General features: G+C 37.5%; 2 protein-coding genes across 4 annotated transcripts in view; one reads left to right on the top strand and one right to left on the bottom strand.

The window, feature by feature from the left end:
• Window positions 1-12,925, top strand: part of CRTC3 (CREB regulated transcription coactivator 3) — an 87,113-nt gene extending 74,188 nt beyond the window's left edge. For all 3 annotated transcript variants that reach the window (XM_072402477.1, XM_072402476.1, XM_072402475.1), the window contains one exon: window positions 1,277-12,925. In XM_072402477.1, coding sequence (XP_072258578.1) covers window positions 1,277-1,485 — 209 coding nt within the window. In that variant the 3' untranslated portion in view covers window positions 1,486-12,925. The remainder of the gene's footprint in view (window positions 1-1,276) is intronic.
• Window positions 12,926-22,562: 9,637 nt separating this feature from the next.
• LOC140322567 (olfactory receptor 2G3-like) lies at window positions 22,563-23,513 on the bottom strand. Its single transcript, XM_072399117.1, has one exon. It carries the CDS (start codon window positions 23,511-23,513, stop codon window positions 22,563-22,565), a length of 951 nt encoding a protein of 316 aa, XP_072255218.1.
• Between the last annotated feature and the right edge of the window lie 2,746 nt (window positions 23,514-26,259).

The raw sequence follows: 26,259 nt of genomic DNA, 5'->3' as shown, positions 1-26,259 counted from the left end.
GGCTGAACTGTGTGTGCTCACCTCTCATCCCAGCACCAATCCTCGGAACGGATGACAGCTGTGCACAGAGCAGCCTCACTGAGATCTGTGCAGAGGATGAGAGCTGCCGAGGAGAGGTGGACGGGGTATTCACAGCAGCCGGGCGGAGCAACCTGCTAAAACCCTCTGGGGAGAACTATGCGCCTTCACAGACTTTACCTCGTAGCACATCTTGGATGGAAATCTTTTTTCAGGCTTTGTAGACTAAAACTTGTACAACAGCATTATTAGTGTATCGTGTGATATTAGTAATTAGAGCAGTCAACCTCAAAACTAGTGTTGGCATTCTACAAGTTGCTGAGTAAGTTCTTTTACTTACTCAGGAAGAGCCCTGCATCATTTATTATATGCAGAGACGCAAGTGGCACCATGTATACTGGAACTTGATTTGTATAGCACAGAAATCTTATTGTTGAAGAACCCTAAGCACAAACTCATACCACAAGGCACTACCTTTATCTAAAATGCCCTAACTTTTGGGTGGACGGCCCTTTTATGGGTACGCTGGAATACAGTCTTCTTTCTAACTTAAACCCTGTAACCTCAACAATGGAATATTAAACATCTTTATCTTCAGAGAAGGCTAACACTAAATTTAAACTACTAAGGCAGATCATGCCCCTAAAGATAATGTGACGATATTGTCTACTTTGTTCCTTCTAATATTGTCCAACATTACTTCCTTTGGTTAGTTAAGCTGATGACGGATCTAACTCTGGAAAGATCTTGGGGAGACTACTATGTGATATCTGTCTGTTAGGGAGTACTTGCTTGGTCCACAACTAGATGAAATCCTGGACCAGAATAGGTGTAAATTTAGGGGCTGTATAAAAAGGATTATTTTACATTTCTAAAAGAATGTTGGGACACATTTTTTGGAACTTTCAACTACAATAATATTTTCAACAGCCAATAAAGAAAAGGGGGGGGGGGGATTATCCTGTTTAGCCGTTGCAACCAGAACTTAGTGAAATACTGCACAATGCTTTGGTTTAAGGGACCACACATTTCAGTCTGAAGTACAAAACATTTGCTTCTGTTGCATAGACCCTTGGAACATTCAAAAGAATTCAACAGTATATGCAGTTTAATTCTATCCCTGAATCACAATTCTATCCTAGGGATTGTGACAATTTGGGTAAACTTAATCTGGGAACTCATTATACTGTGCTTGATCCATACCCACACCCATATCCATATTTTGACAAACTTCTTTTTGTTTTGATTTTCTTTTTAGACGATACAAACAACAGTTTATCGAAGGACATTGGAAGTGCAGTTGCAGGAGTTTCTGAGCTGGGCTTCGACACAGATAATACATTTCAGTTGGATGACGAGCTGAAACTTGGGCCTCTGAGTTTGGAAGGTCTAAACATGTTAAGTGACCCGGACATGGTTCTTCCAGACCCCACAATAGAGGACAGTTTCCGTTCTGACAAGCTGTGATCCAGATTGCCTTTTGGAGTGCAGGCTGCTTTGTTCATTTCATAGACAAACAGAAGGAACTTGTTTGAGAAGCAACTGAGAACAAATTGTTTTGTTCAAGGATCATTTTCTCTCCTTTGGATCAGAGCTGTTGTAATCACTTAATGGATCTTTTGACATTTGAATGTCGGATTAAATAGATGTACTAACTTTTTTTTTTTCCTGAAGAAGGTTTGAAAAGAAATCTGAAGAGATATTGCTTTAAACCAAGCCAGTAATTGACACTTTGTAGATAAACACACACAATTCTCTGTGAAATAACTAAAGTAAAGAACTGCATATCTACATTATTAAGGGTTACGTGCCATTGCCTTATCTTTTTGTATCCTGTCTACAGCCCTTCAAGAAACAGTTTTTTGAAACTACCCAAGAAGAAACCAATTTACAAACCTATTTTTGTATTGCAAAAAAAAAAAAAATAAAAAAAAACCTCAAGCATTGACTTTAAAGGATTACCATACTATACAGTCTAAAACCACTGACCTCAACACTTGCTGACTTTTTTAGGTTTAAATTTGTATGTGAACTGCCAATTTAGATTAAGAACTAATACTATAAAAAAATTTCCATATGAAAATGAGGTATATTGCAGTAGTGCCTTAGTGCTAGTCACTTTCTTCTGGACTTAAGTGTACGTGTTCTTTTGCACATCTCGCAGATAGCCATTTGGTTGGCCAAACCAATTTGTATGAATTTGTATGCCATGAATGGGGTAGGGGGCACTTTGTTTTAATTTCCAGCATTATGAGTTCCCTGTTACGGTAAAATATTATTTTGGTATACAGAATGGCTTTGTTCAGTGTATATAGGTAGCGGGTGCTCATGCTTATAATATGTAGGATTTTAACACTTTTTTTATGTACAATCAAACGTATAACCCATTAGTTTGCACTATATCTGAGTGTTGTATCAGATAGCTGAGAAGTAATTCTCTATGGAAAGGTTACAATGCACAGATTGTTCTTATAAGGTCATCTGTGATCACTCAAACCTTTTATTATCTCCAATGGCTTTTGTGTAAAGCGGAACTCCAGTTTTACTTGCCCAAACTTAAGTGCTATACTAATTAAATATCGTGGATTACTGGTATAATAATTTAATATAATTTTGCACATGGAAGTAGAATAATATATTAGTGTAGGTGTGGAATGATATTTAGATAGTAAAGAGCGATAGATCCCTCAAGTGGGATATTGCCAACCCCAAATAGGTATAACTAGGCAAAGAAACAGACAAGTGGGTTTTTTTGGCAAACAAAATACCGTATTCAGTGATAATCCTGCTAGCATGCAGCAACCCCTGAGGAATCCCTCATTGGGTGAAATGCGTCAGTCTACCAGCTGTGCGTATGCCACCTTGCCAACCTACGCGTGTTTAATACAGAGCTAACACTGTGTGTACTAAGTAGGTTATATGTGTCTAGTGCCAACCTAGCTGGACGATTATTGGATCCCTATATACAAGATCCTCATTTTGAGAAATTATCACTGAATACAGTAATTTGTTTGCCAAAAAACCCGGCTTGTCTGTTTCTTCCCTATTTATAACTGTGCCCACACTAGAATATATAATGAAGTAGGTGCGCTTTAAGAATAAACTTCACCAACTTGTCTATAAAATACAGCAAAGGTCCCCGGACTGGCTGACCTAGATTTGTAATGGAAAGTAAAGTGTTTGGCTTGAGTTCCACTTCAGTGATTTTATGCAGAGTGCGCAAATATTTTGTTGTATTCAAAAGCAGGAATCTGAATATACCTTTATTGTGTTTTATGTTAATTGTAGACGCTTTCGTATACATGTGTATCTCCTGGACACACATGACATTCTTTTTTCCCCCACCAAATACAACTAGTAGTTTCAGTTACAGTCTACAGTTTTCCCCTACAGTCTAAAGCCTTTTCTTTAAAGGTGAAAGCTTAAGGTATGTTATCTTTGTCAGTATTCCTGACCTTCATACTTCATTCAGGTATATGATTTACTGAAACAAGGGTGAGTCAGCCTCCAAACTTACACCTTTAATAGTCACTAGTAGCAGCTGATATGCATCTGTCCTGTTTCTGATGGGTCCCATGTCAAAGTTGAGGCTTCTATCCTGTGCTGGATGCCTTCAGGAAACTTTGTTAGCTTTAGGGCTGATCTGTACACATATGCAATGACCGTCCAGACCAGGGGTGTCCAAATTTTTGCAAAGAGGGCCAGATTTGATGAGGGGAAAATATGTGAAGGCCGACCACTAACCAGGGTTAGTGTGGGCGTAGTCTGCGCAGGTCTCGCACAGCACACGCCCACCAGGGTGACAGGAAGGATTCCCTGTGCACCGAGTCCGGTGTCAGTGCGGGCTCCATGCAGAGCATGTTCTTGGAATCAGAGGGGACGTGGTCCGTGTCCCGGTTTCGGATAGCACATTCCCCATAATGAATTAGGGGATTCCCTGTGCACACATGGGTCCTCCTGTCCTGCCGTTTATGCCCGCCAAGTAGCTGGCCAATAATTGCAAGGCAGTTCATCAACTCTAATTAAATATAAAATAGCGTGTATTTTATACTGTGGTCAACAATGTTGGCGGGTCGCATAATATTGATGGAAATCTGAACACGGGCCACAATTGGCCACCGGACCGGACTTTGGACATGCCAGGTCTAGACAGACATTTTAGTAAAATCTATAGATAAAGTCAGACACAGTTCAGTAAAAAGCCTTCACAAAAAAATTTGTAAAAGAGAAGAGTGGGTAAAATTTCTGGAATGATTTCACACTGGGTTTTCCTGATATTAAAAAGAAATCTGAAAAAGCAAATTAACTCTACAACATGCACCAAAAACTCTAAAATCTACATGGTCATGCTAAATATATGTGCTCTTCTATGCATGAGCGATTAGTGTTTGCTTTATATGGTTGTCCGCATGTTCACATCTCGCTTTTTGATTTTGAGGTGGCATTATGAATATGTAAGAGGATGAATGCCAACCCTGAGATATAAAGTAGCCTAGATCCTTGCTAACAAAATGTGTTTTCTAACCCAAGATGGTGACTGTGCCATCTGTGTTTAGATCCACTTTAATAGAATTTATTAGCACTTTTATTTTGGTGATCAGTAGGATCCGGTGCATTCACAACTTTCAGCCTTTGCTAATAATTTTATTAGGCTTAAGTCTTATTCGGCCAGACCAGGGATTCAGCATTTTTTATTTTATTGTACAGATTTTTATTTTATTGTACAGAAAAAGTGCTTACAAATACAGTTTAAGGTTTAATATTTGTTATGGGGGTAATATTCTTTTTTTTTTTTGCTTCTGGTTGTTTATGCATTTTAGAAGATGGCTCTTTAATCTAAAAACTAGTTTTATATGGAATATAAAGTTATACTAAGATACTAAAAACTGCCTTCCAAAACTTTGAGAATAGTTCCAAAATCTGTGGAGGTTTAGTGATCCTTTAGGCCCCAGTCAAAACCCCTTACGAAACACCTGCTTAGCCTGGATCAATTAATTTTGCATCCTGATCCTGTGTGAACATTGCACCAAGGCACTATTCAGACATTTTTTGTTGCACGGTCATCGCTTCCATTGACATTCTTTTTTTTTCCAAATAGAAAACCCATTGCACCTCACCTGCGTACATTAAAGCAGGTGTGTTCTAGTGCAGCACATATGTGAACCTTCCTTATGTGGTGTGGGATTCATTGGGGGGGAAAAAGGCGCAGGTGTATTTTGTGCATTGAGATAGGCAACCCCTTAGCTTTGAGTGGACTGGTAGTGTAACTTTGTTAGCACATGGACATGTGCAAATGCACCACAAGGAATAAACTGCAAGGAGACTAATCTTTCTAATTTGAGCCTTATGATCAGTGACTTCTGCGGTGCAACCTTAACAGCGTGTAAGTAAGCAGATTGCATGCAGGAGAAAAAAATCATTCAATGTTAAAACTTCCCAATTTACATATGTCTTAAATTAGCTGCAATTTGAATGTCAGGTCAGTGCTCATTGCACCTGTAGGTCAATAGCAAGCTCTTTTAAAATCAAGATAGATTGCTTTCACTGATAGATTTTCAACATGTTAGAAAATCTCTGAGCAACTTGGCCTATACTTCCTCAGGAAAGTAGTTACAGTACAAAAATATTTTTTAGGTCAATGATCCACTAAGCAGTGAAGCAAAAAGAAAGATGGCAGTGCTGCACCTAGCCCCTTCAAAAACCTTTCCACTCTGGCAGCTGCTATGTTTATCCTGTCAAATTCCCTTTAGGGCTCACTCGCACTATTGTGTTCCTCAGACTAATTTTCCAGCAAAGTATGGTAATTTTTTGATGGTACAGTAGAGTGTCATTCATTTGGAGTCCCAGCACACCTTGACAGTGGGTGAAGATTGTACCTTGATGTGTGTCAACTGCACCCATGTGCAATGTGGCAGTGACAACAATGCTGCATGCACCTGCATTAACAGGACAAGTTAATTATTAGGATACTTGCAAAAAATAAAATTATATAGGATTATGAATTTGTATATTGAGAGAGGTAATCAGAGAGGACCTCACTGAACCTCCTTAACTTCAGTAGAACTAATTAACTTTAAACTGTGGCTTGTCATTGAAAAGCTAAATCATCCTCCAGTTCATCATGTGTACGGGTTTGATGTCTACACTAGATGTCTACCAATCCTATTTCTGTGTCAGATTTCCATCTATTGTTTTAATTGTACAAAAGGCTGAGTGAGACTTCATAACAAGGGTTGTGTAAAATATGTAGACTAGAATTGCTGCTGTGGTAGTTACCTGAGCCTCTAACAATAATATGATAGCCTGGCAAATCAGGATTAAGGAAGGTAGTGAGTACATTGTCGAGTGAAGTCCCAGACTCAGTGAAAATCATATAAACATAATAAATATTATCCAGAAGTGGCAAATGGGCAACTTTTCTTTATTCTCAAATAGAAAAAGCCAGTGAGTGGTTAGTCCATGAGCCACACACAAAATGGAAAAAATATCATCTGGACTTGATTCTTTGCTAAGGAAACCTGTACAATAATTATACAGGTAGACGTGTTTTTAGGTATTGTTTTTAATGACAGTATGTGTACCGGTATCCTCTTACTTTTACTGGGACTAATGGGATCTCTGCATAAAAACATTGGAGTGACCTTAAAGTTAATAAAAAAAAGTTTTAAAAAAAGGTTGTTAATACTTTAAATGACTGCGACAATAAATTGGCAAGTTTTGATTTCACCCTGATACTACTATTGACAAGATGCCAAGTGACAAAATACATGCAATTTAAGTTCCAGGAATATAAAAAGCCCATCAAGGTGATTTCTTCCAACTAATTCATAAGTATATTTTATACAATAACTGCCTGTACTTTCCATAGCAGCTATTCAGTTTTTGCTTTTTATTTTAAACTCTGCATATGTTCTGGTTTCTTCAATAAATTGGTTCTTCTCTTTACTTCTCTTCTTTAAAAGTTGCCCATTTTCCTCCTTTATTGTAGGCTTGGTAGACCTCTAGGCTGTATTGGAAGATTTTTTTCTCCCAGCCTGGTGATAATTAGGGCAGATACTGCAGATATTTTCTATATCATACATTTTGTGAAGTTTTACTAGTGCCTTAATGGGTTCTTAGCAGTGACCATTCCGACTGTATTGGTATATTTTGTGATATAATTGCAAAAACCATTGGGTTGGAATTTAGAACTGAGCTCCAGCCCTTTCCAGTTGTGTAGGCTTCTAATCGCACAGTGTGCATTAGTGGCTGCAACCAGAGAGAGCTTGCCTCGTTTCCTTGCTGTAGGTTATCCAGCATCATCTTCCCCTATCCTTCCCAGGCTGACTGTCTCTGGCCCACTCATTCATTTATTGGATTTCAGCTGGAAGACATTAAATAAAATGTGGGTGTTGCCTAGGGTAGTCTGCATGCAAATACAGACTGCCTAGGGACAACCACTATTCCATAGTGACATTACCCATTAAGACACCTTGATATTTGCATTAGTCCTCCCTAGAGCCAACTTAGCATGTTGTTGATGGAGTAACTGGGAAAAGTAAAAAGACTAAAATAACTTTAAGTTTTGTTATCTTCATGGTATAAAAAAATAGAAGCTTACACAGGACCAGCTGCTTCTTGCCCAACCTGACTTCAAGAACAAAGCACAGGTTCAATTTTAAAAGAATTGGAACCCAAAATATTTCTATTGGCCTCTAAAGCTGAACCTTTTTGAAATGATTTTTGTAGTTGAATGTAGTTACCTTTTAGAAATATTAACTCTAAGTAAGTGTAGCCCTTGCTAGAACTAATGTGGACATATACAGCAATGTATTATTATAGAGGCTTAAATAACAAGCAAGTTAATGATATCTCTGTCTCCATCTTCCATCTATTCTATATTTCTTATTATCACTTAAGGGCTTTCTAAAAAATGGATTTACCAGTCATACAAGGGAGACCCCCAATCCTGAGGTCATAGCCAATACTGAAGGTGACATGCGTCCATGTAATAAAACCCATTTCTATATTAAGGGCTAAATTATAAATACTGTAGCAAAAAAAAAAAAGTTTTTTTTGCTTTCCAAGGGAACCTTCTTCCCTGATTGCTTGTCTTATACTAGTGTAGGATTAAAGCGAAGGCTCGATTAGTTGATTTGTGCAGCAGCCAATTTTTCTTCTCTAGATAATTCATATTGCGCTGTAGTAATTTAAGGGCAATGTCAGCTGTATATTAATGTATAAAATATAAATATTTACAGCTATAATGAAGTCAGTAGCTGGGAAACATGAACATGTTATATGGGTGTGTGTGAATGCTCAGTACTTTATATTTTACTGCCATTGTTGGACATCTGTCCTTAGTATGCTGTTATGTTGTTATACGTATAAAAATGGTAATGAAATGGCTTTCTGTTTCAGGAACTTGTACTCTCATCTTATTTTGTGACCATTATCTCAGTGTTCCTATGCTATGGGCCGAGGGGCAAAAGTGGGTTCTGGACATGGGCCGAGGGACAAAAGTGGGTTCTGGACATGGGCCGAGGGACAAAAGTGGGTTCTGGACATGGGGCGAGGGGCAAAAGTGGGTTTTGGACATGGGGCAGATCAGTCTTCTGGTCAGTAAGAGGCTGGGTGCAATTAGCTACAATAATAAAAATGATTGTTGTGTCTGTTTGGTATAGATTTGAATCTGCATAAAAAGATCCAGGACACACAGTGCAATCAATACATGTCCAGATTCTAAAGAACCGGTATAAGAGGTATCTGATATTGGCCCCATCCCAGACCTTGGATCACATAGCAGTCATATGTCATTGCAAAAGTTTTGCTAATGAACACAAATCTTAAACCAATGCTAGCTGATAGGTAATTATACAGTGTGCAGTAAAACATGGCAAACATGATGTGCAAAGTATAGTAACTCAACAAGCGGGGAGATTTTGGTAATATGCTTTGGAGCTTGTATGGCTCGTGTCACACAAGTCATCCTGTTGCTGGTGGCAAACCACTTTCCTGTTTTTTTTTTTTTTTTAAAGAGCTGCTCACTTATTATCATATGCTCAGTATAACAACTGTTGTGCTGCAGTGCCATTTATTGAATGAGACCCCAGCACCCCTTATTGCTGTGCAACACATGGCATCATATTAAGGTGCCTTGTGGTGCCTCCAAAATTGCCATATCCAGCTACTGAATGGACTTTATAGCAAAATTAATTACCACACACAATTTGCCCTTAGAGATTGCTTCATATTGAATGAGTTACTGAACTTTGCACAATATTGATTTTCTGTACGACCTTTTAGGCCTACTTGAGTTAATTTTGCATGATACATATCTGGCATGGCATAAAACTGGTGTTGACCCTAAAAAGCAATTTATAGTAACAATGAACTGTATACACTAGAATCTGGTGAGAAATGTATTTATATGTGCAGAGCAATCATGTCTATGTGTATGGACCTAAAGTTATCACTGCAAGAGGAAGCTGAGGAGTCCTGATGACAGTTGTGGGGTTTAGGTTGCAATATGAACTTTTGTGGGTGGGCTAATCTTCCATATGTAGAACTGCCCCTTTCAGGAAGGGACCAATTCTGGGCTGGTCACTGTCTGAATTAAAGGGATTTGCAGTTGCTAGTATATGCTTTCCTCATTGTATACTTATTAGTTGCTATGACAAAAATGTGTGCACTTAAGGATGCACTTATCAGATGTTTTTAAAAGATGTTTTATTGTAGAGATTTTGTATTGTAATTAAGAATGTTTAGTCTTTTGAGTATATCATATTGTAAGTAATTTATGTTTAAAATACATTTCTCTTATCCCTTGGTATAATGTTTGTACTGTTTCTCCACAGGTAAACAATTATTTTTATTCTCCATTTTCATGACACAGGCATTATTTATGCATCTGGGTTTTTATTGTTTTTATTAGGCATTGTGTTTTAACTTGTTCTTTGCCAAAGGGATTAAAGGGCTGCAATATCTGGTTGTAAATGAGTGAACCTTGTGCATTGATAAAAGAAGTGTAAGTCGTATTATATCGTCAGCCGTCCTTGACATTTTCCAGTTATGACTGCTGCAATGGGCTGTTTTGGCTTCCTTTGAATTAACATAATATGTTGGACTCTTCCCAAAGAGTTAAGTACAGAGTCGGCATTCATTCATACCTTGTGGAATCTGTTCCAACTCTAGCAGGAGCAATGACAGTTGTTCAGTGCACTGTTATAAACTAGGTGTGACGTGCACAGCAGAAAACCTAATTATCCACCCTGTAGTACTGATTCCATGAAACTACTGGCGGGGGGCCTTTGTATTTTTCTACTTATCAGGTATTTGCAGGTTTATTCACGGTTTACTGAAGCTGTTTAACTGCTCTATAATTTTTGTCATTAAGGAATGAAAGTCAGAAAGAAAAGCCACTTGGCGCCCAAGTTGATGCATCCATCTCCATATTTTCTCCCTGAACAGTAGAAGTTCAATTACAGATTATTTTTTATGAATTCCAACCTCTCGTTCACTCAGGCATTTGATTGTATAAGCATATTTATAGGCAGCATTTTTAAACTTTCAACACTCTTCAAGCAACTTAGTTGAAGCTGTTAAAGCATTATTCACACCCAATTTTGAGAAGTTAAATAGAAATCATATTAGCAGTGCTGTCATTTTTTCGAAGCTACTAGCAGGCTTCAGTAAGATTCAACACCTTGTAAAACTTGATTGAAATTTGCTGGCAGTTTGTTTAAAGTGCAGGACACCAAATAAACACAACCTAAAATAGAGACTATCTTAAGCCATATTGATTGGCCAGGTCAGGATGACTTCACTCCCTGCGCAGGCACGCAGGCGTTTATGAAGTTCAAGCAAAGGGATGTTGGGATTGCCAGGTTTACCTGGCAACCAAAGCTGAGTTGTGTGCGGAGATCTCAGCAAAATTTGACAGCTGGACATCGTCTGTCCATTTCTGCAATAACCACCTGCCTAATCGTGGATTTTGACCTGCTCTTAACCCTCCTAGCGGTAATCATGAGTGTGACACGGGGTGGATTTTTCATGCTTAAAGCGGTAATCCTCGGGGGTCGCTAAAAACGTTAAAAAACACCTTTTTGCGTTGGCGCCCTGCTGGTCCTCACCGGTTCTCTGGACACGTCTTCTTCTTTTTTTGGATCTTCAGCCGGCGAATGCAGAGACGTTCTCTGATGTTTTCGGCTGACGTCGGTGCGGGCAGGAGGAGCAGCGGGAAATTCAAATTATGTTGTATTGGATTCAATACAAAATAGCTCTATTGAGTCCAATACAATGAAATCTTTATATAATATATATATATATAATTATAATATAAATATAATAAACATGCTACTGTACAGGTATATTACAGGTTTCTGTATTTTTTTATTTTCCAACAAATTTTTTGTTTTTTTTATTTAAAGTTTAATAATACATTTATTAAATATTGGACATATTTAGGTGAGTTATTCCTAGCGATTATAGGCCTTTAAAAGAAAATTTTCACACAAAAAAATGTAACGTTTTTTGAATGAAAATACGAACAAAATTAGAACGCTAGGAGGGTTAATTGCCTCTTCATCTGCCACCATCTCCTCCACTTCGTTTTCTATTCCTCCACTGGTGATTTACTTCCTACATGCTCTCCATATTCATATAATTCCTGGAACCCAAAACTAGTTTTGTTAATCCAAGAATGATCCAGGATGTCAGTTCAGTCTACACAATGTGTCCACATGGTGTAGGGCAAAGGTTTGTTTGCAAAATGAGTTTTGCGTGTCTCTCCAAAAAATTCTAATTTCTTTATTTGGAAACCCGTTGCAGCAGCAGCTTGTTGTACACAAGGATCTTTTAAATGCAGAAGTCTGTGTGATCAAGACCTTTAAATAACATCATTATATTTTTGGAAAGTTACATCATTTTGTTTGCTAATTTAAAGGACTGTGTGTCTTACTATGTTGCTGTAACCCTCTCAACTGTGATACAGTCAGATTCCTTTATATCTCCTGTTTGGTATAGAAAAATGAAGCAATTAGTGTGTTTTCATTAGTAACTTGTTTATTTATGCAAAATACGGGAAAATAAAATCATTTTAATGTTATACATAAGTGAATGTCAAGGACTCTGTAAACATTTTATATTTTTTAATAGCATTTATTTCTAAAAAAAAAAAAAAAAGCCCAATGCCTCCTTATTCCTGTAAAATAAGATGAAGCTCAGTTTTGCAATTATAAAACCAACTCACAATAATAAGCAGTCATTTCCATGTATGCAGTAATCTTGTTTTAGCAGAAAATAATTAATGGTAAAAGAAAAACAATGGTACATGACCTTAGCATTTACAAACACAATACTTAATATTAACTTTCTCCAGTTTACATGACTGTATTTTTATTTGCAGTGCAAAATAAAACCTGCCATAAGTTTTCTATTATAATCAATGGAAACATACAAAAAATAAATTGTACCTTGACATGTGTTTTTTGTTGATTGTAGAGAAACAACAAAATAAATGCAGCCTAAATGTTTTTTCTTACTGTTCATAGAACTTATTTCATTTAGCTACCAGCATGGCACTCATTACTCATGTTAATGCAGCGGATGTTTACCTGCTCACTTCACTAATGCCTTAATGTGCCAATAGTGTAAATCATCAAGCAACCTTATCTCCCTAATGCGCTACATTTATACTCTACCAATAGTAATAATACTGGGCTGTTTCAGGGTTTCATTTAGTTGGACTGAAAGCAAAATGTCTCATGCAAATTTCCCTCACTTGTTTCTGTTGTAAAATGTACAGTGGTATTTAAAACATGCAGTTCATGAAACTAGTTTTCTGTTTTGTAATGCATCATTTTACATCTTTCATAATTAAATTGCTGCAAATAAAATTCTATATTTGCATTTGCTTTTTTCAACAGGCTGTCGAGTGATCATATAAGTTTTTTTGACATGCTAATTTACCAATACCAGTTGGAAGTAATATTATACAGGTAGTCCCGAGTTAAGGACATCCGACATACGTACGACTCCTAGATACTAACGTGGCTTCCCTGCTCACTCGTGTGCAGGAAGGAGGCTTGATGGGGGGAGGGGCGGTTCACATGGCTTGCTGAAGAAGTCTTTTGGTAAACACAGCTGAGGTTGTGAGTGATCTTAAGGACTGAGCTTTTCTGCAACCTCTTGTAACTCTTTACTGACCAAGACAAACTCTGCAGTTGTTTCGTTTTGTGTATCAAAGCACAGCTTGCTCCACAAGTTAATGAATGTCTAGGCTGCTTGGGGGGTTAACTGAATCACAAACGTGAAAAAAATGATTGAAGTTGGGATTCAAAGAATGTGGTCTGGTTTTGGAAAGGATCCATAGAAGGGTTGGGAAGGATACAGGGTCAGTTTCCATGGCCTCTAAAGAAACCCGTAATGGGCTTAACTTGAGTATGATATGCTGTGAGTGGTATTAGCAATATGCACAACCGATACAGTTATACCCTTTGTGCATTGGCTTGAAAAGGACCTCCTTGGCCAGGGGTGTAAAACTCTGGCCAGTCACGTCCTTTTTTTTTTTTTGGCCCCCCAAAAAAATTCCTAATATTAATTGCAGCTCGTCCGCCGCTACTGCAGTCCGTATTAACGGCGGTTCAGCTGCAATTCATATTAAGCTGTTGTTCTATAGACATAAGTACAATGCCGCTACTACAATTCCTGGCATCACTCGCATCTAGACTAGCAGCCTTTCTGCCTATGCGTGGGTCCGCATTTTATAGATGCAAGTGATGCTGGGGAATTTTAGTAGCGGCATCACTCATGTTTGTTGAACAGCAGCCAATGCGTGGACCCCGCAGAGTTTATACTGACATGTAAACTCAATAATCTGGAATTAACACAAAGCCATTGCCTTTATTAATTGTTATACTGTGTCAGAGAATGCAATGTGAAAACAAATGAATGCAGCAATTCATTTGATTTCATATTGCATTCTCTGGCAAAGTAAAACAATCTCAATAAGAAGAAACAAGAACACATTGTGTTCTTGTTTCTTCTTATTGCGATTGTTTTTTCAATAAATTTCCCGTTTGGCCTGCGACTTGGTCTAAGTTTTTAATTTTGACCCTCTGTGTATATGAGTTTGACACCGCTGTCCTTGGTGATTCTAGGTCTATTGGCTCATTATATAAAATTACAAACTTGCAAAATTTGTAGCGCCTGGAAATTGGTAGTACTCATATTGGGTATAATAGGTTAGGCAACACTATTCTCTTCAGTAACATGATACAACCTAGCAATAATATGTGATATCTATGCCGAGTATCTAAAAGATTTCACAACTGGCACAGCAAATCCAAAATATTGGCACAAATTGTCATTGGAAATAAATATACTCCTAAATATATAATACAGGGATTCCAAATTAAATGGTAAGGAAAATTTCACATAAGACAAAGAGCCCCGACTCAAATATTATAATAAGGGCCTTACATTTATAGCTTTTGTGAAATTGGGCACTGACTAATAAGTGATTGAGACATCTTCCCCAAACATGCAAATTTTGTAATGGTAGCTCGCAAGCATGATGATTTTTTATTATTATAGCTAACTGCTCTATACATGAGGCAAATATTGGTGAGAGTGGGCAACCCTGTTTTAAGTGCCTTTCTTTCTATGCATGACAAAGATAAGCCCATATATTGAATGAAGGCTCTGGGACAGATGTATAGGGAGGGCATCCAAGTACAGAAATGTGACTTTCTACTCATATTGGCAAGTTCCATATGGTGTAGCATAAATGATTGATTCCCTGTGTTGCTTCACACTCTTCCATTTTTGGTTCTACTGTATAGCAACAAAATGAGGCATATTCTAATTAAATTTAAGAACGTGCACTGGATAGATTTTAAAAAAATGAAGAATATTTTAATTATTGCAGAGGTTCATTAATTGTAGTCTTTAATATCTAGAATATATCTATCTTAGGTTTTCTGCCAAGTCACAGCTCTTTGGTTACCAAGTTGTTTTATTAGTGGTTGTGCCCCAATGCAACACTGCTGTAGTGATCTAGCATTTACTTATTTTTCTTGTCTCCTATAAAATACGAATGAAGTGTTTGAAGATTGCATTTGAGAAGGGAGAAAATGTATTCATATCTATTTACCAAATACTGGTGACCACACAAAAATGGTGACCACTCAAAGGCTTAGTGGATCTGTAGAATGGACATTAGTCTCCGAGGACCCAATTTACAATGCCTAGAAAAATTGATGAGCAAAAATCATATTCAAATGAAACCAATATCTGGATGTAGTACACAGCTGCTCCAGATCCAGGTTTCTCAAATGAACGTAGAAAAGGAACACCGTGGTAGTGTTTGTGTTTCATATTACTTGAAAACCCCTAAACACCAATAGATGAAATTGAAGTCAAAATATCACCCAAAACAGTTTTTTCCCCTGGTTTACTTATTACAATAATAAATAATTTAAAAGAATGTTGTAATTCTATAAAATGTATATCAAAAGCTTTAATATTTAGGATACAAACTTCAGATCACAGGTATTTGTTTACTTATTGCAAAGGGGATGGTTTAGTCAAACTAAATATCCAAACGTATTGTTTGTACAATTACAGTTAATATTATTGTACATAATCCAATAAATAAAGTCCTTTTAAATTCATGATATTGTAGAATGTAAGAAAATGGGGATATTCACAGCCACACCTAACTTCCCAGCGAGTGATGCATTGTGTGACTTATATCTTCTTCAGACTCACACACCATACAATATAACACAACACAAAAGTGTAACACAAAGAATCTGCATCAGCAACAAAACTAATATGATTTTCCAAGAGCAAAACATCCAGTTCCAAAGAAAACTGGAAGGGATTCTCCAAAGAACAGATTGGAACGCAATTCTCTCAATTTTCAATCACTTTTGCATTGATTATCCAGACGGCAGAGTGTTTACATAAGACACTCTATGCAGTGACATACACTCCCTTCTTATGGGTCACCTCTTGTTTTCTTTGGAACTGCCCTTGGGAAATAACACTCCTGTTTTGATCTGCTAGTGGATTCTTTGACATATTGATGTATATTTTGACTTTTTGGAGAAATGTGGAGCCTTTTAACTACCATGCTTCAGACACCTATATACAGTAAATTTTATATATATATATATATATATATATATATATATATATATATGCTAGTCATAGGTTTGAAGATGTCTCATGAAAAAAGTGACTGATCCTGAGGCTACAGAAATGCAGCATTGGTGCAGATGATAGTGTTTTACTAGTATTATTAAGCCCCCATTTCAGTGCCTTTTTTTTTTTTTTTTACACATGAAGAAGCATGGAGGTGGAATAGTGCAGGGGGTTGGAAAAAGCCACAAAACTGTTCAAGGTCTTTACTAGAAAGAGATAGTTCTATGTTCTTCCTGCAGTAACCTTTACAGAGCCAAAGAATTGAATTACAAAGAAGCAATAACAGTTAAAAATAATATGTCCAACCGGTTGGTCAGGTTGACAAATATGAATTCCTCTATAGCTATGTGGTTTCATGTGACCCTCCCAGCACTGACGGTCTAAAAATGTGTTCTATTTTATATATATAAAACTAAAGAAAGCACTTCGGCAAACTTTTGTTTATTTATCTGTTTTCAATAGTTGATTTATTTTGTCACACTTCACAATTTAAATGAAAATGTATTTGTTTGGGTTCTTTTACTTCTAATCCATGGTAAACATCAGTTCACTGTTCAAAGCTAGATTTGTGAGTCTTCTATCAGGAGTGAATGAAACCTCCTTGGTGTCTAATGCGTGTCACTGCATTCCTAGCCAGCTTCCCCCACCTCAACGTGCATGTCAACCATTTCACATACAATTTCATTCAGTTTTGATACAAAAAATGCTTCTGAACTTTTTTAAAATCATTAGCATATAACCACATATGACAAAAGCTTGCTCAAAAACACACACAATCAATATATCTCTGAAAAAAATGTGCAAATCCACATGTTTCATTCCTTTAAGAACCTGGAAAATACATTGGTGATATATTTAACAGACCAAAGGGTGGTAAATAAAATAAGTTAATTGTTTAGGTTTATATGAACTATAAAGAACAAGTGTCAGAAAGGGTGCACTATTTCTCCTGAGCTAAGCTGCCAGCCGTGGCATTGTGTTCACCAACTGCTGGGGAAATCATATTCACCATTGATGGTGCTTTTGCAGCTAGTACTCATAAAACTGCTTAAAGCTGAACATTCAGTTAGAAAACAAAAAAAAGACACCTTGATGATCAACAGCCGTTGATTTATCTGCAATCCCCAGTCCAGTAGATCACATCTTCCTTCTGGTGCAGATTGGACAGCCGATGCCACCATCTTTTCCTGGGTTATGCTTCCTATGTCACCCAACCCTGTAGCTGTGCAGTGTGGGATTGGGAGATGTGTCTTTTACTATTAATATACAGTATTTATATAGCACCATCATATTACACAGTACTGTACAAAGTCGTGTCACTAACTGTCCCTCAAAGGAGCTCACAATCTAATGTCCCTACCATAGTCATGAGTCATTTATGTAGTCTAAGGTCAATTTTTAGGAGGAAGCTAATTAACCTCACTGCATGTTTTTGGGATGTGGGAGGAAATCACAGACACGGGGAGAACCTGCAAACTTTATGCAGATAGTGCCCTGGCTGGGATTCGAACCTGGGACCCGCGCTGCAAAAGCCGGAGTGCTAATGTCTCAGCCACCGTGCTGCGCCTTCCTGAAAATGTAAAAAAAATGTGCCAATTCCACTATACATGCATGAGATTGACACTTTTTTTTTTTTACAGAGTTTGTGCATGCACAGAAGGAGTCCCCCCGCAGCCTCTTGGGATTTACTGCTGCAAATGTAAAAATGTGGTGATGTGGTTCATTGATCTGATTTTCCAGCTCTTATCATGACTTTTTGGGTTATCTCACCCTCTGTTACTCTCCTTGGTACTCTGTGAGATGACCTATGGTCAATTTCTGAATGATGACTTACATAAAAATGTATATCCATATTATCTGGACTTATTGTGGGTTGTTAGTTGGGTCATTTAGTTCTGACCTAATAAGTAATTATGTTATTTATTTATTTTACTTGGCCCTTTAATTTCCCTTTTTGAATTTGCAGTTAAATTTGTTTAATATAATTCAATGTTCCCGTCATTATTCAAGTACTGCATTGAAAATGTTACTAGTGTACCTTCTGGACATTCTGGGTATTCCTGTTCTTGCTACCAGGTGGGGGAAAGTTGACAAAAACAAATGAGAATTATGACAACATGAAAAAACTCCTTGAGCACTTTGGCTTTGGTAGATAATTTGTTCAATACTTTGGTCTATAAATTTTTTGGAGTAAATCTAGCCTTGATATTTTATGCTGTAAAAACCCCAAAATTATGGGCCAACTGGCTGAATTTTTCCAACTTTCAAGTAACTACTCACTCTTGACATAACCTAGATCTGTACATGTCACCTTTAACATAAGTTTCTATAGTCCCTTTCTTCAAGTGGAGTTAAGAAACCATGTTCTAAAATGTAGTTTCCAATAGATGTCTTATTACATTTACAATGACTGTGCCCTGGAGCCAATGTAATGCCCTTGCATCCCATTTTTAACCTTGTTCTTTGATTCTTTCTTCATGTATATTTCTTCATTTACACATTAAAGATCTGTGTATGTTATATATACTGATATGTGTTGTATTCTTGACACTCTGCCTAATTATAGTCAAAATTTTCTATTAACAAAGTTTCTTACAAACTTGTCAATAAAGTTGCAGATGCTCCAGAGATAGCCCTATAGAGGTCACAAGGAATCACGGCTCAATGAAAATTGATTGGTAAGCAAAGAATGCTCAGGCAGCAGAACGCAAGTGGAGAAAGTCTGGCCTCAGCAGCGACTTAATTACAAGCCAGGCTACAATCACTTCCTGTTGCCAATCAAAATTACTTCTCTTCTCTTCTGTAATATCCTCTCAAGCATCCAACCCATGCTGCTTATTTTTCGCAATTGACTCCCTCCTAAACCCTTCATTTCCTCCCCCTATACCTACTTTTTCAGCTTTCATTGCAAATTACTTTAAAGAGAAAATCATATATAAATAGAAGTCTCCGCCTGCCATATCACTCCAACCCTATTCACTTGTAGGTCCTCCCTAACCTCCTTCAGTGCTATTAGTCTAGATTAGGTTTTTTCTCCTCTCTCATAGGGCTTGATTTATGAAAGCTCTCCAAGGCTGGAGAGAATACCCTTTCAGAAGTGATGCTGGTTAAACCAGAAAACATGCAACGGATTTTTAAAAAACATTTGCTATATGCAAGCAAACGTTTGGAATCCTGGACCAGATCCATTCCAGCCTTGCTGGATCACCCAGCTTCACTGATGAAAGTGTATTCTGTCCAGCATTGGAGAGCTTTCATAAATCAGAGCCATAGTCTCTATGTACTGGACCTGATCCCCACTGATCTCTTCCAACCCCACTCCCCCACCCTGGCCCCTACACTGGCTAAACTGTTCAACCTCTCCCTTTCCCCTGGTTGTACCCCTTAGCCTATAAACATACAATTTTTCCCCTAGTTTTGAGGAAACCCTCCCTAAACTGTTTCCTTCTTTCTAGCTATCAACCAAGCTCCCTGCTCTCATATGCCAACTCACACAGCCAGATGCTGACCCACTTCAATCTGGCTTTCCACCTTCCCTTTCCACCAAAACAGCTCTTACAAAAGGTGCCAATGACCTGCCACCATCATAATCTATTAATATTTCACGCCAGGACTGAGGATTAGATTGGGTTTTTTCTACACAAACAAATAATTAAAAAACAAAAAATTAGTTTTAACTGTTCTCAAAAATAGGCTTTTGCTGCTGCTAACCCATTGGAGTTTAGTTACCCCAAGAAGGGCAATAATATAATTCTGTAAACAGCTGTCTCCCCCACAATAATTGCCACTAAAATAAATTGTGTTTATATATTTTTCTTTTATTGTAGATTCTTGAACACACAGCAAAACCTCCAGATCTCTATCTATGACCATGGGGTTTTTCGTGAAGTTTGTATTACTTTTCAACCGATATTTGATCTTCCACATCAAGGGAAACTTGCAATGATGCTAAAATTCATCTGCTTTGCTGTAAAATATTGGAGGCTCAAGTCTTGTAAACTGCAAAAACTCTTTTATGGAGATCTTCGTTTGAGTAGTTTTCTGTTGAGAAGCACAGGTAACGAAACATATAGAATTTATACATATGTGGCAGGTGTGGTATAAATTGGCCACTGAATTAAATGTAACACCAGACTAAAGCCTGGTCATACCCCTGAATTTTTATTTTTAACATTTCCAGCAGTTTGTTTTTTAACTTTTTATCCTTATGGAATATACATTTACTGGACATCTACCATGAATACAGCGTTAGGTATCATGTTGTTCATTTAAATGCTTGTGACCCATGCACAATTAACTAATATATTTCATTCTAATTACCCTTTTTGTCATAATGGCATTAACATAGAAATGTTTGAGTACCATTTATTACCAAATTAAAGGAATGTAACATTTGTTTGGTGCTTGTAAATTAACAGCTTTTGTATATTATTATTATTACTACATTTTTTCTACTATTTATATAGCGCCATCATATTACAGTGCTGTACAAAGCCAATAGTCATGTCACTAGCTGTCCCTCAAAGGGGCTCACAAACTGATGTCCCTACCTTAGGAATAAAGCTGCTAAATTTGTCACTTAGTAGCTGTAGTGACATGTCTGACTAGGATGAAATCTTGGTGCATGGTCAACACATGCTTATTGGCTTGGGGACATCTCCGTTTTGCTTTGGATAACCAAAATAAGAAAGCCTAGACTGACCTGCTTTGTCTTTTTTTAGACTTTTTTTTTATAGTTTCTCTGAACAAAACTCTGCCTTGTTACCTTGTCTATATTAAATAACTACAGCCTGGCTCCTGAATGGTTCTTGTAAAACTCCTGTGCAGTCATTGGTCTGTGATAAAGTCATGACATTGCTGCCCTCTAGTGATGAGACTCATATTCGCCCAACATTGAGTTCTCATTGCACTTACAAATGTTGGCTGAACTCAGTCTGCAAATTTTTGGCCCTTGTCAGCAGCAAAGCATAGCCAAAAATAGGGAGGTGATGGGGGTGCAGCAGATAATCCAACCTTAAACAAAAAGGGGCTTGGAAAAGCTGTAGTGTAAATGTGTTGTTACTGCTTTGGTGAGCAGTGGTGTGGAATTTTGACCTGGACCCCCACTTCTGCCGCAACTCTGCACCACTGTTATTTGTCTTATAGCTATACATTTATGGATCCCAGTACTGGTTTTTGACAAGCTTGCTGCCATTTTATGACACATTCATTCACATCAGGAATACACATCAGAGTATTCCTCTTCATATTGAGACCCCCTCCCTTTTCAACAGAGCCTGCCAATTTACATCAGAGACCCCCTTTACATCAGAGTAACACTAACCCTCAGTATTAAACGTAACATCAGTAGCTGCTCATTACTGTAAACCGACCCAGCTGAGGGAATCTATTACAGACTTCCTATGCTGGGCTCTAACAAATGATATCACCTAGTGCAGAGCCGGGAAAAGGAATCCAATGGTAAGGCTCTTAGTACATCCATGAGCAGACAGACTAATGAAAATATTCTGCACCTACAGACCCTTTGGAGAAAAGAGTGGTCTCATTTAAGACCTCTGCAATCCTTGTTCCTCGGATGGCGTATTTTCCTGTGTGCTTTATTGAATTCACTGACCTTCATATAACCATAAAAGTTCAGCACTGCTGTCTATCTCAGTGACAGGTCTACTTGCTTGCTGCTTAAAAGTAACCTGCAAAGCTTCTCCTTTTTTTTGTCGATGGCCTTTTTACTGTAATTTTAATTTAAAGTTGATTTGAGGACAGCAGTCTTCTTTGCTTACCCAATATTTAGAAAAAAATATAATCTTAAAAACAGTAGTGACCTTTTTGGTATTGTATTATTTTAATATTGGTGTTTTTTTTATGTGTTAATAGGACCTTTTATTTAAAGTTTGCAGTGACTAAAGGGTAACATTCACATCGTGCCTCGTGTCTCCTCATTTAGATCTATTGTTGCTGCAACTGTGGCCCTTGCTTACCTACCTAAATCTAAGGGCTGGATCACATTTTGTTTCTAGGATAACACCTACCTGTGCCTTCTGTGTCGGTCAATAAGAAAATGTATGTCTTGTGCATGTGACCCAGTGTTATCTTTTCACCATTTTTACCACTGCAGACTTTATGAATTTAAAAAACACAAAGACCCAAATAATAAATTATCATTGCAAGTTATTCCACTCCAAGAGGTCTTTTTTTAAAGCAGTGAATCTGATATTCGCTAAAAGATTCCCTAACAAAGAACCAGTTACGTCTATTGAAATGCATGCTTGATTCTCCACCTGGGAACCTTAGAATTTCAGAATCACCAATTTATAAAAAGACCCCTAAAAGTGTAAACATGTAATAATATTTACCATTCATTTTTTCACTATTTTCACAAATGTTTTTTTTCTTGTAATCCCCAGCAATGCCCTTTTAACATCTTTGTTTCTCAAAGTGTAGATGAGTGGATTCAGCATTGGCGTCCCAATGCTATAGAACAATGTGGCCATTTTATCCTGGCCGGCCACATGAGTGTCTCCTGGTCTCATGTACATAAAAATGATTGTACCATAATATAAAGTGACGACAATAATGTGTGAAGCACAAGTTGAAAAAGCCTTCTTCCGGCCAATAGATGTGCTGATTTTCAGTATACTGGAGATAATGTAGCCATAAGTTATAAGAATGAGTACAAATGGGCCCATAACCACCAGAATAGCACAGAAAAACATAATAGTCTTGTTAAGAGATGCATCTGTGCAGGAGAGTTCTAATACAGATGGTAGCTCACAGAAAAAATGGTTAATGACATTTGAGCCACAAAATGATAATCGCAATGCAAGAAATTCATTTATTAATGCGTTTGAAAGGCCTCCAATCCAACAGCCACTTGCCATTATCTTGCATAGGCTTGGATGCATAATGGTAGAATAATGTAATGGGCTGCATATAGCCACATAGCGATCATAAGCCATTGCTAAGAGAAGACAACACTCCGTCCCGCCTAAAAACATGTATACAACCATCTGGATAAAACAGCCTTCAAATGATATTCTTTTCTGCCGTGATAATAAGTTCATAAGTGTTTTGGGAGCAACACTGGAGGCAAAGCAAATATCCAAAAATGATAAGTTACTCAAGAAGAAATACATGGGTGTATGGAGGCGAGGGCTTATCCTGCTGACACAAATAATAAGGACATTACCCATAAGGGATATAACATAAATGATCAGAAATAACACAAATAAAACAATCTGCAAGTCCAGTCCTTTGGTCAGCCCCAGAAGAATAAATTCCTCAACTTTCGTGTAGTTCCACATCATCATCCCCAAAAATATATTCTAGAGATAGAATTTTGTAGTGGAAATGTCATAATATGTAAATTTATAAACAAAAGGTAACAAGTCCTTCTCAAAGAAACAGTTTACCCGGCAATTACAACACTGTTTTAGGCAGGTGTGAAAAATGCTGCAAACGAAGAATGCTTCACAAATTTAAATTGTAATTGTTTATTCTTATCAATTTACAAAATGCAATGTGAGCTAACAGAAGAAAATCTACTCTTTGTCCTGAAAATAGCATTCATTGTCATAGGTTCACCTGCACAGCCAGAGATTTTGTAGGGTTATAGTCAGGTGTTTGATTAACCAATCACAGGTGGTAAGGATCATTTGTATGTGTAGGTTAATAACTGAAAAAAAACATTGTGTAGGATGCTTAAAGCTGGGTGAGGAACAACAAGTTTCTTGTCACAGGTCATACACCATGACCGAACTGAACACCGCAAGAAGACACAAGGTAATTTTATTACATCAGCAAGGGCTCTCCAGGCAAAGATTTCAAAGCAGACTGGGGTTTCAAAATGTGCTGTTAAAACTTTTTTCAAGAAGCACAAAGAAACTGACATTGCTGCAGAACAAGGATACAGTGGTCAGCCAAGAAAACTAAGTGAGGCAGATGAAAGACACATCATGCTTACCTCTTTTTGAAATCTGAAGATTCCCAGCAGAACCATCAGCTCAGAGCTGGCAGTACCCATGGGGCCCATCTACTGTTGGGGAAGCCTGTCTAGAAGTGGTCTTCATGGAAGAATTGCTTCCAAAAAACCATACTTCTGACCTGGAAACAAGGCTGACCCACTCAACTTTGTATGGGAACACGCATGGGAGATATGGGATGCTGGAAAATGGCAGCAGGCGCTCTAGACTAATGAGTCAAAATTGGAAATATCTGGCTGTAGCAGAAGGCAGTTTGTTTGCCGAAGGGCTTCTGAGAGGTACAATTATGACTAACTGCAGGCAACAGTGAAGTATGTTTCATGGAGGATCCCTGCACATGTGGGCCTGCATTTCTGCAAATTGGGTTGGGGATTTGGTAAAGATTTATTATGTCCTCAATACTAAGAATACAAGCAGATACTTATCCATCATTCAGTACCATCAGGGAGGCATCTGATTAGCCCCACATTTGTTCTGCAGCTGAACAAAAACTCCAAACATTCAGCCAATGTCATTAATACCTGTCTTCAGTGTAAAGAAAACAAGGATTCCCAGAGGTGATGGTATAGCCTGCACAGATCTCAACATTATTGAATGTGTCTGGGATTACATGACAAGGCAGCCTAAATCTACAGAAAACCTGTGGTTAGTTCTTCAAATTGTTTGAAACAACCTACCTGCTGAGTTCTTTCAAAAACTGTATGCAAGTGTACCTACAAGAATTGATTATGTATTGAAGGCTAAGAGTGGTCACATCAAGCTTTGATTTGCTGTGGATTTCCCTTTTGTTCATTCACTCTGAACTCTGGAATTTTTTTCACTTGCTTAATCAATTGCACAGTATACTATATCTCAAGTGGCTCATGCACGTGGCAGCTGTATAAGTAAGTGAGAATCTTAAAAGTGACCCTTCCAGTATGTTACACCTTTCCCTAATTCACTGCTGTAAGTGTGACTGGTAGATACTAAGCTTTGACCATGTATCTGTCATTTCAACACCGGGAGTTGGCCAATTGATAACAGACTTACTCCTGGGGACAGAATGACATATATTATAGTTATATATAATAATACAGTTTTTATCAACCTTTTTAACATGGGGGAACCCTTGAATAACTTTCAGGTATTCAGGGAACCCCAGCTATAATTATTCACAGCTCACGGTATCTTAGAATAATGGTTAGTAGCAAGAATGATTTTTACATTTCTGGCCTTTGGGAAAGCTACTACCCTTACAGATAAGCAAGATCAAAGGTAAGATCATAGGTATCTGGTCTGGGAGTCATAAACTGCCCTTGCATCCTGGGAACCCTAGTTGAGAAACACTGTATTATTATATAAACAATAGTTATATTTAAAATAAAAAAAACAACAACATGTTTTTTTAATTTCATAGTGTAAATTTAATTATTTTTATGTTTAATATTCTGTGGGGCAAGAATGTTGTGATTTGTGTGTTTTAGGGGAGGTCAAAATCAGACTGTTTATTTTATAATCCTTAGACAGCCAGTGTATAGAAAATTACAAAAACTTGAAATTAATAAAAAGATGTACTTAAGGAAAGCATACTAAAATCAAGGGCAGTAATTTACAGAAATATTTTTTCCTGCTACTCAGTTTGGATGGAACACTTGGACCCTACGCCTTTATATATGGGACCCTTTAGTTATTATTATTATATATATTATTATTAGTGTTATTTAAACAGCATTTCTATAGTGCAAACATGTTACACAGTGCTGTACATTAAATATGGATAACCAAATATTGACTGCAGATCTCATCATTTTGAACTTTAAAGATACCAGAGGGGTTCTCACTTCCCAACATATATAGTTGGTTGAAAGGGTCTGACCATTTTATCAAATTTTTTAACACTCATAAGTAGGTTATGAATCTGCAAGAATGAGTATTGGTTTCTTCTTTTGTAGTGCTGTGCATGCAGGCCAAGCACTGACGATGTTTTCCACCTAACAGAAGCAGTACCAATGTAAAAAAAGCAAATTGATAATAACCTTTCCATATACGGCAATAAATCTGACATACTAAGGAACCAACATCTCATCCCTTTACA

This window comes from Pyxicephalus adspersus, chromosome 2 (assembly GCF_032062135.1).
Source record: "Pyxicephalus adspersus chromosome 2, UCB_Pads_2.0, whole genome shotgun sequence".
In the NCBI taxonomy this organism is placed as follows: Eukaryota; Metazoa; Chordata; class Amphibia; order Anura; family Pyxicephalidae; genus Pyxicephalus; species Pyxicephalus adspersus.
Note: the sequence above shows the minus strand (reverse complement) of the source record. Positions and strands in the feature narration are given on the sequence as shown.

Coding starts and splice junctions, on each gene's coding strand:
- LOC140322567 (XM_072399117.1), bottom strand. CDS start 23,513: ATGATGATGTGGAACTACACGAAAGTTGAGGAATTTATTCTTCTGGGG.